At 37.7% G+C, this 15,917-nt stretch overlaps 1 protein-coding gene across 7 annotated transcripts in view; it reads right to left on the minus strand.

Annotated features, from left to right (window-relative positions):
- The window catches only part of LOC307190962 (uncharacterized protein), a 445,225-nt gene that overhangs the window by 378,266 nt on the left and 51,042 nt on the right, over positions 1-15,917 (minus strand). For all 7 annotated transcript variants that reach the window (XR_013829564.1, XR_013829565.1, XR_013829566.1 and 4 more), the window contains exon 2: positions 419-587. Coding sequence is in view for 3 of the 7 variants with exons in the window: in XM_079930478.1 (XP_079786604.1) it covers positions 419-587 (169 nt within the window). In the remaining 4 variants the exon portion in view is untranslated. The remainder of the gene's footprint in view (positions 1-418; positions 588-15,917) is intronic.

Below are 15,917 nucleotides of genomic sequence, written 5' to 3' on the forward strand. Positions count from 1 at the left end.
AGAAATAAATCTGTCTCTATTGAGAATTTCTCTAGGAGCATTAGTTGCTCAGATGTAGGCATGGAGAAAAAGAAATGATTGGGTTGATTGAGTTCACCCAGGGCTGGTGTTCTGCCAGGGGGTTGTGATAAAATACAGCAGAACAAGGACATTTAGGTCACTATCAAAAGTGTTACTTAAATAATGACATCATAGAATCAAGACTGAATGAGGAAGAATATGAATAAATTAAAGGTTTTATGGTTGGGTGAAGGAAGAAGGGTCAATGCAATGGAGATCTTTCTGAAGTTGAAGAATGCTCATAGGGTGAGAAGGACAGGCTGGAAGCAGATAAGCTTGTGGTGAAAAAGTGGAAAATTTGAACTAATCATAGTTTTAGGTAAGCAATTACAGGTAATAGCAAGGCCCAAATTATTACCTTGTCATCATTGGAGTGAGTGTCCAAAGAGGAGCAAAGCGGTAGGTCACTGAAGATGAGAAGGTGGGGACAGGTCACCTGCAGATGAAGTGAAGTCATTGAGGATGGTGGTGGGCTTGTGCCAAAGATGTGATAAATGAGGAAGTGGGATGAAGAGCTTTGCTTTGGGCTAAAATTTGAAAGATAAACCAAAGAGCAGTTTTAACACTGAGAAAAGTGAGAATTTTGAAATTTCTAACATTCAATGTATTGATACATCTATCTTGTAACAATAATATAATTTTAAATATTGTTATTAATCTATTTTAAAGATGAGGAAACTGGAATTTTAAGTAACTTGCCCAAGTCACAAATATTCTAAATGGCTGAACTGACAGTCCAAACAAATCTCCTGACTCTGGATCTTATAACCCCAAATTTAATTCAAACTCGATAGCCTCTAGACACTTAATGGTACATGTCTAGCTCATTCAGTTCAACATTAGACTCACACAGAACAACTGATGAATTTGGCCCCTGTATTACGTGTGATACTTAGAAAAAGCATACATAGCAAGAATATGAAGTCCTTTCTAAATTTGATATTCCATTTCAATGACTTAACATGTCTTTTGAGATGAGTAAGTTTAATAAGCTTGACCATTCTCCAAGGTCCTAGAAAAACTTAGGCCCAGACATTTCCTGAGGTCCTTAGTAATACAAGTGATAGTTCCTCAATGAAACATCCTCAGAAACCATAAATGTCGTAGAAACTTTTGTGCCACTTAATTTTCTGGTTATTCCTTGTCATCACACACTGCAGAGTTTAATTCTTCATTTAACTATTTTCAAAACCATAAGTTGAAAGAGAAGAAGTTTGATCTTGGTCCACTGAAGAAAATGATTCTAAACCCAGAATTAGATTCCTCACTTTGCATAAATCCTATTTTGTAAGAGTGAATTAATTATCCATAAAAAGAAATGAGTAGCTTTAGTCCTATTTTAAAGCTTGATATACCCTCACCAGCACTGGAAATTGAAAAGATCAATCTTGCAACAAATAGGAAATTGTCTTCAAGACATAAAAGAGGTTTTTAGAATGAGTAGCTCAAGGAGGCACAAGAGGAAAAAAATAAGGTGAATGGAATGTTGCAGCAAATTGGCATTTGCCCCATACTTTCTTGGGTCATGGTCTTCTTAGAAAGAAAAGAAATTCTGGGTTTTTTTTACATTAATCTCCAGATTCTAGAGGCTTAAAAGTTATCATGGTTCATTTCATTCAAAGCCTTTCATACTCAGAGAATATAGTATATATTGGTTGCATTTGGGCCACCAAGAATCCGTTCACCCTGACTACTATTGGGGAATTCCATTCTCCATTATTAGACCACATATTTAAGATGGAGCCTCCAACTCCAAGATCCAAGATCAGATCATGAGGCCTACTCTCCTACCCTGTCCTCAGTCAGTACCTTAGCAATAGTCATGTGACTTGAGCCAAACAAACAGGACCAATCAGAGCTGATCCTGGGGACTCTACTTGAGTGACAGAAAAGGCATTCACTCTTTTAGATTAAATTAGGAAGGATGTAGATTGGTGTATCTTTAAAACTTAAGGGGGGACTTCCCTGTTGGTCCAGTGGTAAAGAATCCACCTTCCAGTGCAGGGGAAACGGGTATGATCCCTGGTGGGGGAACTAAGATCCCACATGCTGTGAGGCAACTAAGCCCGCGTGCCACAACAAAGAGCCTGCACACCACAACGAAAGATCCTGCTTGTCGCAACTAAGACCAGACACAGCCAAAAATAAATAAATAAATACTTAACATTAAAAAAATAAAACTTAAAGGGAGAGTCTCTCTGAAAATAGTCAACAGAGAGGAAGTCAGAGTCAAAAGATTGAAAGAAAAACAAAGGAGGAAAAAATAAAATAAGTTGCGGTGGCAATTTTGTACATTGAACACAGACATACACAAACTCTTCTGGGATTTTATAATATGCAAGCCAATAAATGTATTTACTGCACTGTCAGTTAAGATTTTCTTGTTACAAGTCAATGAGTATTACCTGACACAGTGACTCAGTACCTACTGCCCAACTAAACATCAACATTCCAGAGACTTATGCTGGATGAGGGAAACACAAGTGTATGTTATTCTAGAATTGTGGTTTCAAGATGCCCAGTTATCCTCAAATTTTAAGCAGCAGAGTATGCTGTGATTGTGAGGGCCAGCTCCCCTGTATAATATAATTAGGCATGCAACTTAACCTCAGTTTCATCATCTGCAAAATGGGAATAATAATAGTAATATTTCGTGGAATTATTTAGCATAAAATTTGACAGTATATGTTCAGCTTCTAACAGAGTACCTAGAACATAGAGATATTCAATAATTGGTAGCTATTATTCTTTGTTGGTCTGTATATCTCCTCCATGTTGTTTATAAGCTACTCAAAGGTATCTCTATCTCTACAATGGCCCAGAGCCTTGCACTAACTAGGTAGTCAATAATTGTTTGCTGAGTGAATGAGTTAGTGAATAGTCTATACTCTTGTAGACCCAGTTCTTTTAGTCTCAATGGTGTCCTTGTTTGGATGGTAAGTTATTGGGTAACCCTATTTATACTATTCTTATTCTATGTTCCTAAGCCAATTTCTCCAGCTTTTAATCTAAGCAGGCTTCCTCTTACTTGGCCTTCCAAGGACACACAAAAAAACCTTAACTAGGATTATCCTACAAATATTTCTGTCAAATACAAGCTATTTTTTAATAAGTTTGTTAACAGAGGAAGACTTGGTGGTAGAGGACAGAGCACTGGATTTAGACTCTAAAAAGCCCACGTCCCGTAGCTTACTTCCTGTGAGACATTAGGCAGATCATGAAATTTCATTTTCCTCATTTGTAGTGAAATGAGATTAATAATCCCTTGAGAGATATATACCACCACATGATAATTTTAGGTGATTAAATGAAATAATGTAAGTGAAAGAGTGCTTTGAAAACCTTCTAACAGTATGTCAATAAGTACGGATAGTGCTTTGAATTAATGACAAAAGGACTCATTCTCCTCTTCTTTCTACCTTGGATACAGTTTGATTAAAAATTTTCAACTAAATTTATTGTTTCAACAGTTGAAAAAGGGCGTGACTGTGCTTTAAATTTTAGTATGAGTTTTATTATGGAATAGGAAAAAAAAAAAAACAGAAGGAAAAAGAGGAATGCTTTTCACAAATGCCATTCCCTCAGCCTGGATTTTTCTTCTCTCCAACCCACCAACCCCATTCATCCATCCAGGCCCATCTGATGATTTCCTGAACACCATATAAGACTTAGATCACCTATCATCCACTATAGAAAAACTTCTTCCCCAGGTAGAACTAACCACCAATTCTTTGAAGACCTCACTGTATGTGGTGCTTTATTTCTATTTTTGTACCTGTCACAGAAAATGGCACTTATCTGTTTAGATGCTCATCTCCCCAACTAAGCTATAATCTCCTTGTAAGAGGGGCCTATTTATTACTTTGTCTTTATATTACCAATAATTAGCATAAACACTGACACACAAAAATAGTCTGGATACCTGTTTACTGAATTGAATGGAACTGAACATTTATAAATCATGTACTGTGGATTAGAAAATATACTAGGTACTTTATGTACATTCTCTCATTTAATCCTCAAAACAGAAAAGAGAACTATCGGTTATCAGATTTTGTGACACTGAAACTCTGATCATTCCAAACTGCGTTGGAGGAGTTATTCCTGAGACATTATAGCAAACAAATGTAAGTATAGAAGCTCTGAAAAATCTAAAATCTAGTCATGTCCTTTATCTACGGGAGAAGAGCAGTAGTTAATCAATTTGAGCTAGGAGCTACAGGACCAAGGCTTACCAATAAAATAACCCACGGTAATCGAGCCAAGAATGAAGCATGGGGTAGGAAAAGATAAGGAAGACATATTCAGATAACAGAACTGTAATTATAAATGACTTATAGCCTCAGAAAAATTAATTGGGAAGCTTTTGATATATGGTTAAGACTGAGCCCTAAATGACACTGACTGTGAGTTATGGCTTTCTGGTGCTAACTCTGAAAAAATTTCCCTGAAATGAGTCAAAGCTAGATCTATTCCAGTGACAATGCAGGAGATGGATAGGAAACGTGTCAAATGATTGATCAGATGCTTGACCACAGGGTTGTTGACTATAATTTTTAGAAACTGAAAGGCAGTTTTTACAAGAAATTGGGCTCTAAACTATATCATGTACAGAGGAAAAAGGAAGGTCGCAGAGAATAGATCATCTCAGTGGCAGGTGATGGATTAGTCTCTGAATAATTTTTAAATTCCTCCATGATGACCTATCACTACCTTCTGAACATCCCATCCAACCATCACATTGTCACAAGCATTATCATTTTCAAACACAGAGCCACTCAAAGTATTTTAGAGCTCCCAGTTTCCCACAAGATGAAGTCCAACCTTCCTTGTATGTCATATATTGTCCTTCACAATGTGGACCAGACTAACATTTGCAGTACTAGTTCCTTTATCCCTAAAACAGGCTATACTCTTTCAAAAATATAGCACCTTTTGAATGCTATTCCTGTACCTGAGATGCTCTTTCCCTTTCCTGCTTTTTGGTGAGTCCTATATATCTCTCAAGACCTAACTCAGATGTTTCCTCCTCTGATAATTCCTCCTGAGTTCTCCTAGGTAGGACAGTGATGTCATCTTAACACTCATCTGTATAGCATTATCCTGTCACCTTATAACTATCCATCTCCCCCTTCCAATGACAAGCAGAAACTCTGACTTAGGAACCTTTGCATATACTCCAGGGAGTAATACTGGGGATTGTGAGCATCATTATGTACTCTAGGCCCTTGAATACAGTACTAAGAAAAACATACCCTTGCTTAATTTTACAGAGGTAAGGAAGAAGGAAAAGTATAAAACAATCAAATATATGCAAGATGACAATAACTGCTATAAAAAAATAAAAGAGGGTAAGGGGATAAAAGTGACAGGAGTGGGATTACACAGTCAGGAAAGATCTTCTGAAAAGGTGATATTTGGTATTTATCAGAGATATTTCAGCAGAGACACTGAGAAAGTAAGCTAGAGCACACCAGCATCTGGGTGGTACCCAAACAGGGGAGTATCTTAAGAGAATTATCCAATGTTCAGGAGCAAGAAAAGCTGGATGGAGAAAATAAACATCCTAGGAAGGACTGAAGGTCAAAGCTGAGGAACTGGTACAGAATAGAGAGACTTGACTCTAAAGTCCAACCAACCCAAGTTGGTATCTGCGTGTGTGTGTATGTGTGTGTGAGAGAGGAGAGACTGTAGATACCCCTAGAATTCTGAATTTCAAGTAGTCAAACTCAGAAGGCAAATAGATTTGGATAACAAGGGACACTTTCATTTTCTTGTGTCCAGTGCCACAGTCAACACCACATGGAGATCTCAGGGCTGGGAATAAATTAGCAGATCAGGATCCCTGGAGTCAAGGGCTTCTCAATAGTGGCAGTACTGACATTTTGGAGCAGATTATTATTTGTTGTGAGGGGCTGTCTTGTGCACTGTGAGATATTTAGTGGCATCCCTGGCCTCCACCCAATCTCTACACCAAATGTCCCCTTGGGGAAGGGGGACAACATGGCTCCCTATTAAGAAACACTGCTGTACACAAAGGGACAGAGTGGAGAGAGAGGCAATAGTAGTAATGAAGACATAACCACAGACAATTAAAGCAAATAGGCTTACAGAGTCAAAATCAAATTTTAATTTCAGTTTTCATTTATGAGATAGCTATAGATAACCATAAATGTCTTCAAAACCCTGCTCCTGGACCCTTGAAAATCTTTAACTATCTAAGAGTTAGCCATACCTATTTCACCATACCAAACAAATGAAAATAATTTATTTGAGAAGAATTTTGAACAACCATGTTTGAAAAGGTAACAAGCATTTATCAAATCCTACTTTCTAACATATTACAATTAAGATTGTGTTGACTTATAAAAAATCTCAGGCTTCTTTTTATCTTCCCTAAGGACTGGACTTTTTCTGGAAGGTGTTACTTTTCTTCCTTTTTTAGACAAGCCTATATGAATGATTACAGTGTGTTCATATATGGTAATCAAAAGGAATGAGAGTCTCTGACCTTCAGTATACATAATGAAAAAGATAGCTATATTTGAAGGCATTCTACTTCTGATTAGTTCATAACTTGGGGTGAAATAGCATGGACTGCTGACTCCCTTTCCTGAATCCTGATTAAAGATAACACAGAAGTGATAAGGAAGTTGATGGACCCCAGATACTAATCTAAAATCTATGAAAAACTCCTGGGTAGAGAGAGTGGCTGGGTTGTTATGGGTGTGTGCATGGGTGCGTGTGTGCGTGAGTGTGTGTATCTTTGGGAGTGGGGGTGGATAAGAGAAAGGACAGTCTAGAACAAAAGTGGATTGCGTGTAATAAGATTTCATTCCTCTTTGCAGACAGACATTGCCTAACAAAGTAGCTAATACTTTCAGGGACACAGTCACCTGAAAAAATAGATCATTGGAAATTTACAGAATACAAATATTTTAAAAGAAGAACAGCAATCAGAGATGAAAAAGAAATAAAAGGATTCCAAACCGGAAAAGAAGAAGTAAAGCTGTCACTGTTTGCAGACAACATGATACTATATATAGAGGATCCTAAAGATGCTGCCAGAAAACTGGTAGAAGACTACTAGAGTTAATAAATGAATTTGGTAAACTAGCAGGATACAAAATTAATGCACAGAAATCTCTTGCATTCCTTACTTTAGTGATGAAAAATCTGAAAGAGAAATTAAGGAAACATTCCCATTTACCATTGCAACAAAAAAAATAAAATCCCTAGAAATAAACCTACCTAAGGAAACAAAAGACCTGTATGCAGAAAACTATAAGATACTGATGAAAGAAATTAAAGATGATGCCAACAGATGGAATGATATACCATGTTCTTGTATTGAAAGAATCAACATTGTGAAAATGACTATACTACCCAGAGAAATCTACAGATTCGATGCAATCCCTTTCAAACTACCAATGACATTTTTCACAGAATCAGAACAAAAAATTTCACAATTTGCATGGAAACACAAAAGACCCCGAATATCCAAAGCAATCTTGAGAACGAAAAATGGAGCTGGAGGAATCAGGCTCCCAGACTTCAGACTATACTACAAAGCTACAGTAATCAAGACAGTATGGTACTGGCACAAAAACAGAAATACAGGTCAATGAAACAGGATAGAAAGACCAGAGATAAACCCATGCACATATGGTCACCTTATTTTTGATAAAGGAGGCAAGAATATACAAAGGAGAAAAGACAGCCTCTTCAATAAGTAGTGCTGGGAAAACTGGACAGCTACATGTAAAAGAATGAAATTAGAACACTCCCTAACACCATACACAAAAATAAACTCAAAATGGATTAAAGACCTAAAAGTAAGGCCAGACACTATCAAACTCTTAGAGGAAAACATAGGCAGAACACTCTATGACATAAATCACAGCAATATCCTTTTTGACCCACCTCCTAGAGAAATGGAAATAAAAACAAAAATAAAGAAATGGGACCTAATGAAACTTAAAAGCTTTTGCACAGCAAAGGAAACCATAAACAAGACAAAAAGACAACCCTCAGAATGGGAGGAAATATTTGCAAATGAAGCAACTGACAAAGGATTAATCTCCAATATTTACAAGCAGCTCATGCAGCTCAATATCAAAAAGCCAAAAATGGGCAGAAGACCTAAATAGACATTTCTCCAAAGAAGATATACAGATTGCCAACAAACACATGAAAGAATGCTCAACATCATTAATCATCAGAGAAATGCAAATCAAAACTACAATGAGATATCATCTCCCACCAGTCAGAATGGCCATCCTCAAAAAATCTACAAACAATAATGCTGGAGAGGGTGTAGAGAAAAGGGAACCCTCTTGCACTGTTGGTGGGAATGTAAATTGATACAGCCACTATGGAGAACAGTATGGAGGTTCCTTAAAAAACTAAAAATAGAACTACCATATGACCTAGCAATCCCACTACTGGGCATATACCCTAAGAAAACCATAATTCAAAAAGAGTCATGGGCTTCCCTGGTGGCATAGTGGTTGAGAGTCTGCCTGCCGATGCGGGGACACGGGTCGTGCCCCGGTCTGGGAAGATCCCCCATGCCGCGAAGCGGCTAGGCCCGTGAGCCATGGCCGCTGAGCCTGCGCATCTAGAGCCTGTGCTCTGCAACAGGAGAGACCACAACAGTGAGAGGCCCGCATACCGCAACAACAACAACAACAAAAAAGAGTCATGTACCACAATTGCAGCTCTATTTACAATAGCCAGGACATGGAAGCAACTTAAGTGTCCATCAACAGATGAATGGATAAAGAAGATGTGGCACATATATACAATGGAATATTACTCAGCCATAAAAAGGAAACGAAATTGAGTTATTTGTAGTGAGGTGGATGGACCTAGAGTCTGTCATACAGAGTGAAGTAAATCAGAAAGAGAAAAACAAATACCTTATGCTAAAACATATATATGGAATCTAAGAAAAAAAAATGGTCATGAAGAACCTAGGGGCAAGACAGGAATAAAGACGCAGACCTACTAGAGAATGGACTTGAGGATATGGGGAGGGGGAAGGGTAAGATGGGACAAAGTGAGAGAGTGGTATGGACATATATACACTACCAAATGTAAAATAGATAGCTAGTAGGAAGCAGCCGCATAGCACAGGGAGATCAGACTGGTGCTTTGTGACCACCTAGAGGGGTGGGATAGGGAGGGTGGGAGGAAGGGAGACGCAAGAGGGAAGAGATATGGGGACATACGTATATGTATAACTGATTCAGTTTGTTATAAAGCAGAAACTAACACACCATTGTAAAGCAATTATACTCCAATAAAGATGTTAAAAAAAGAAAAAAAACAGACAATAGTAAGAGAATTAGAAGACACCCCACAGACTGGAAGAAAATTGTTTGTAAAAGACACATCCAATATTATCCCAAATATACAAAGAATATTTAAAAGTCAGCAATAAGAAAAACAGCTCAATTAAAAAATGCACAAAGATTTTAACAGATATCTCATCAAAGAAGATAAACAGATGGCAAGTAAGCATACACCCCACATCATAAACGCAAATTAAAACAACAAAGAGATGTTACTATATACCTATTAGAAGGGTTAAAATCCACAACACTGACATCACTGAATACTGCTGAGTACGTGGAGCAACAGGAACTCTCAGCCATTGCTGATGGGAATGCAAAATGGTACTTTGGAAACAAATTTGGTGGTTTCTTACAAAACTAAACACACTCGTACCATATGATACTGCTATTGCACTCCTTGTTATTTACCCAACGGAGGTGAAAACTTATGTCCACAAAAATCCTGCACACAGATGTTTATAGCAGCTTTATTTATAACTGCCAAAACTTGGAAGCAACCAAGATGTCCTTCAGTAGGTGTATGGATAAATAAACTGGTGCATCCAGACAATGGAATACTATCCAACCCTAAAAAGAAATGAGCTACCAAGCCATGAATAAACATGGAGGAATCAAATGCATATTACTAAGTGAAAAAAGCCAGTCTGAAAAGACTACATACTGTATGATTCCAACTAGATGGCATTCAGGGAAAAGTAAAACTATGGAGACGTTAAAAAGATCAGTGGTTGCTACTGGACATGGGAAGGAAGGAGATATATATATATATATAGGCAGAGCACGAAGGATTTTTAGGGCAGTGAAAATATTCTGTATGATATTATGATGATGGATATGTCATTATACATTTTTCTAAACCCACAGATGTACAACACCAAGAGTGAATCCTAAGGTAACTTATGGACTTTGGTGATGTAGGTTCATCCTCTGTAAAAAATGTGCCATTCTAGTGAGCGATATTGTCTAACGGGGGTGACTATGCAATGTGTTGAGGGACAGGATCTACGTGGGAAATCTCTGTACCTTCCTCTCAATTTTATTGTGCACCAAAAACTGATTTAAAAAGTAATGTCTAAAAAATATATGTGTTTGGCTTCTCTAGGTCTTAACAGCTTCCTGGACAAAGCAAACTTCCATAGGGAAAAGTAGTCCCCAATGACAAATGATTGGCTCAACCTTCTGGGCTTCACTCCTCTGTAGTTTCTGGTTATTAATTTTCTACACTCTTTTTAGCTCTTCCCTATCTTTAAGCGGATCTATTTTTATATTTTATCTAGATCTTCCAGGTATCCTCAACTGTAGGGTTAGTCCAAATTACCCATTCTGCCATTACTGGGAACTGAAATCATAAACTACTTTTTGTCACCCAATATTTTATCTCAAATATATTCTCATATCAATAGCCCAAAGTTTATTTAACTAATGCACCTTTTGTTGCATATTTATACTGTTTCCTATTTTTTCTTATTCTAAATCCTCCAAAATATTAATAGTAACATTGATAAGAACAATAATAATTACAAATATATGTGATTAAAATGATCCATGCTTTATGCTAAATGATTTATGTCTATTCTTTTATATTTACCTCAAAACAACCTTATTCTACAGATGAAATACTGAGGCTCAGGAGAGGTAAACACATAGTTGGAAGGTTATGGGGTCAGATGATTTAGTTGTCACTGGATAAGGTACTTGCTGGAGAGAAATGGAAGGGCCTGACAGCCAGAATACACACTGGTCATATGGTACCTGATTAAGGGGTAACTGCCACACGGAATAATACAGCAGAAATAGACCCTCTAACAAAGGGTCTAGGTCAAAAGAAATGAAATTTTAAGACTAAAATCAATCTAGATATAGATGTAGGTCTAGATATAGATGAATCTATGAATTAGCTAGATATAGTAATAAATGATACAGAGATAGATATAAAAATATAGACCGATCTCTTTCAGAAAAGTTGCACCAAATTTTCTCTGTACTAGTAGAGATATAGTGGCTATTTCGACATGTTCTTTCATCTGTTGAATTACCTTACCTCTTTTTTTTTTCTTCAGTAGGAGTCAGTGTTTTCACACTTCCTTAAAGTAATAAAAACTGCTTTTTCACATAAATTGGCCTTTACAAGAAAGCCAACTGGCAGGAATGATGATGGAAATGAAGAAGCCTAAGAAGTGGATGGATCTCAGCCAGATCATAGACGTTTGAGATAAATCAAACAGCAGATGGCCTCATTTAATGATAAGGAAAAGCACATGAGGTTGGGGGAGAGGGAGAATATCCATCACCAAGGGAGGAAGATAACGAGCTCTATCCTTGAAAACAGAAAAGTGATGGAATGAGTGGGGAGGTGATACCAAGTCATCCAAAAAGGGAGAAAGGAAGGGGGTCTATGAGGAAGTAAAGTTATCCCCAGTCCCACGTTAAAGATTAGGAATAACTATCATTAGCTCAGTTATTGAATATTTTTTCAATTTTTAGCAGCTTGAAAGACCAAGCGTTTGATCACTCATTCTTTATCAGCTTCCAGTCACTAAAAACTTAAATACACAGAAACAGAGAAAAAAAGAGGAAGGCACTGTCTGGAAGACAGTAGGACTAGGCATTCCTATCTTCCTATTCTAAGGGACTTAGAGGTCAAGACACTCGGCTGGAGAGGAATTATACTTATAAAATGTATATTGTAAATGATTGAATTGCATTCAGTGAAAAGTATTCCTCAATAAATCTCATTTAAAAAATAAAAACTTCAGTGGCTTTCTGTCTCATTCAGAGTGAAACCCAAAATTCTTAAATTGTTTTCGAGGTTCTGGAAGATCCTGTGCCAGTCCTTGCCTTTTAAGACCCCTGGTGTTCTCTCCTGCAGTTCTTCCCCAAGTCTGTTCCTGGTATGCCAGCCTTCTCACTAGTTCTTGTACACTTTACACACCTCCCTGCTCAGGACCTTTTCACTTCACCTATTTTCTTCCCCCAACATCCAGAGACTCACTTTCTCACCTATTCAGGCCTTTACTCAACTGTTACCTGCACAGTGAGGCCTCCCCTTGGTTACCATATAAAATTACCTCCTTCTCGTCCCACTCCCCAAAACACTTTCCTTTTTGCTATATTAATTTCCTCCTTTAACCTTAATTGTCATTAATATACTATATTTTTATTTATTTTGTTTTTGGCTATACTTCCCTCTAGAATGTAGGTTTTTAAGGGTAGATTTTTTTATGGTTCTAAAGAACCTAGGGGCAGGACAGGAATAAAGACGCAGACATAGAGAATGGACTTGAGGACATGGGGAGGGGGAAGGGTAAGCTGGGACGAAGTGAGAGAGTGGCATGGACATATATACACTACCAAACATAAAACAGATAGCTAGTGGGAAGCAACTGCGTAGCACAGGGAGATCAGCTCGGTGCTTTGTGACCACCTAGAGGGGTGGGATAGGGAGGGTGTGAGAGAGACCCAATAGGGAGGGGATATAGGGATATATGTATATGTATAGCTGATTCACTTTGTTATACAGCAGCAACTAACACACCACTGTAAAGCAATTATACTCCAATAAAGATGTTAAATAAATAAATAAATAAAAGGCAAACTTAAGTAAAAACAAAAAGAGTAGATTTTTTTTTTTTCTGTTTTATTCAGTGCTGTGTCCCCCATGCCTGGAATAATACCTGGCTCATAGTAGGCAACAAATAAGTATTTGCTAAACAAATGAAATTAAAATCTTTATTTTTTCTCTTGGATTTTCCATCAACTGAAATGTTTCTAAGAAAAATTCAAGATGCGCTATCAACTCCTTAATCTTGAGAGTCAAGATTCTTTCCACAAGACCTCTGACTGCCTTCCTTGGACCACCTCCTAACAGTCAGAGGCCACTTAGAGAAGATCTCCAGAAAGCAGAGCAAAAGGTCGTAATCCTAAAACCACAGCTCATTTTCAGTGTCTCCTGTTCTCAACTTTGGCTCTTACTGATTCTGTCTGAGCTCTTAGACTCGGTACTCAACCTTTGAATAGGCCTAACGTAGGTTCACGTTCTCAGTAGCAACTAACTTCTCTCAATCCACTGAATGCCTCCGCTCTGAACCTTCGTACTCCTGCTTCTGGGATGCTTCTCCATGCTATCTGACCAACAGCAACACCGACAAACTCTAAGCTAGAGAAAATGCCTGGTTTTAAGCCCTTCTCATCCCTTATCTAACATACTGAGGGATTCCCTTAAGACAATCCACAGCTCCAAAAGGATGGCACTCTTTGTTAAAAAATATTTATATGTATTATACATTTTATGTATAATACATATATATATATAAAATATGGCATAGTACTAAACTATTACTACAGCAGGAGCATATATATATGGTGGGCATAGGAGTGATTGCTAATGGGTACAGAGTTTTGAGGGGCAGTGATGAAAATGTTCTAAACTTAGATTGTGTTAATGGTGGGATGACCCTAAATATACTAAAAATCATAGAATTGTATACTTTAAATGGATGAATTTTATGGTATATGAATTATATCTCAATAAAAATTTGTTTTAACTCACTTATGTATGCTGTTTTTGTCTCCTTGAGTATCCATCAACTGTCATTCTGATCTTTAGATCCAAAGCACTTCTTCACTCATCAAGTAAGTAGTGCGCCAGGGCCCGCTACTTGCCAGATACTATGCTAGGTACTAGGGATATAAAGAGAACAAAGAAGCATGGCTCCCTCTACCAGAGCTTACAACCTCATAAAAATAGATTGGGCAAGAGATAAGAAAGAGGATGAACTAGGTTTCTGAGAGGCAGTATACAGAGTGCTATGCCTAACCCAACAGTGGTCACTGTAGCATTTACCATGGTGGTTACCATAGTAGTTAATCAGTGAACCCAGAAAAAAATGTTGACTCTGTTTTTCTTCTCTCCTCAGGTCTTGGCAACCTCCATACACACACCTGGACATCTTTGCTGTTGCCAGAGATCTGATATGGTTCACTGTGTGTCCAGAAAAGACCCCCAGGCATAGTCTTTTCTATGGCTGACACATTACCTCCTGGCATTCCACAAAGTCTTAGATTTTTCCGTGCATATCCTCATTATTTAAGAAGAACGTGCTATCAGAAGATAATTCCTTTTCAAAATTACCCCCAAAAATTAAGCTCAAAATATGCCACATTGTTGTACCAGTCAATCCCCATGATTTGGCATGAGCCATTTCCTGCTGGCACTCTGTTTCAAAACATAGCATTGACTTCTTGCTTCAGTGCTGAAAATATATGTTCTCAACACAATCATTATGAAACAGAATCTTTCACTTCAAAGAGGATTGAGAGACCAGAGAATTCAGGAATTGAGTTCTTCTAGAACAATGCTACACTTATGAGATTTGAAGCAGTTTTCAAACACTGGCATCAAGGTACCCTTAAGTGATTTCATTCCACTCCAGTTTGTGAGGGAAACCACAGTGAAGTCTCATGTTGCCTCTCTAGTTGTGTTCAGCTGTGTGTCCTTACTTGTGAACCTTTATAGCTGCAGTTTGAGGCATTTTTTGTTTATTTCCTCTTTATCAGCTCCTTCTCAGCTGGAGGAAATCAATGAAGAGAGGCTTAAGAAAATCCTCAAGAAATTAAACATAATCCATCTAAGCCACACTTGTAGTCTGATTCACCCAACAAGAGTATATCATTGTTTAGACATTAAAACATGTTAGAAGAGGCAGCTATATCATAGTTGGAAAACACCTGGAATTGAGGTCAAAAGACCTATGTTTGAGCCCGGCCTTGGCAAAGCACTTTGGGCCTCAGTGAAAGGGTGTAGTAATCTGTAATGCACTTGCAAATGTAAGGTTTTAACCTGAAGATACTTTAATAATTCAAAATGTTTTGATATTATTTCATATTCTCTATGTTCTAGCCTTCCCTGAACTTCACACTTCTCACTAGGATCTAATCTTGAACACTTCCATGCCTTTACTCATGCATTCTTTTTCCCCTTCCTCCTTATCTTCCCCTCAGAAATTACTTTTAAATTATTTCACTCTTCATGTATTCAAGAAAACACTCATCCTTGGTTGGAAATCATTCATGGTCTTTCTCTGTGCTCCCAGGCCACTGTTACGATGTCTGCTGACTTCACAAAACACAATAAATTATAATTATCTTTATTTTACTCTACTGGACTCAATTCCTTGAGGACAAAGACTGGGATTTTCATCCTGCTATCCTCAGCAGCAATTATGATTTCAAGGCACAGAGTTGACAAGTCATAAATATTGAACAAATCAATGAATCAGCAATTGTGTGAGACAGTACTCCCAAAATGGAAAAGTGGAAAACAAGCCAAAGGCATAAAGTCCCAGATGCTCATATCGCAACCCAGATCCAGGTTCACGCCTGAGTCAGGGCTGGGCCTTCATTAAAGGTAAGAACTCCTGCTGAGACCAATGACTTGAAAGCTGGTGTCTGTCAAACTAAATTTATGAACTCAGTCATACCCTTGATTCTGAAGGAGTA

This window comes from Stenella coeruleoalba, assembly GCF_951394435.1.
Source record: "Stenella coeruleoalba genome assembly, chromosome: 8".
Taxonomy (NCBI): Eukaryota; Metazoa; Chordata; class Mammalia; order Artiodactyla; family Delphinidae; genus Stenella; species Stenella coeruleoalba.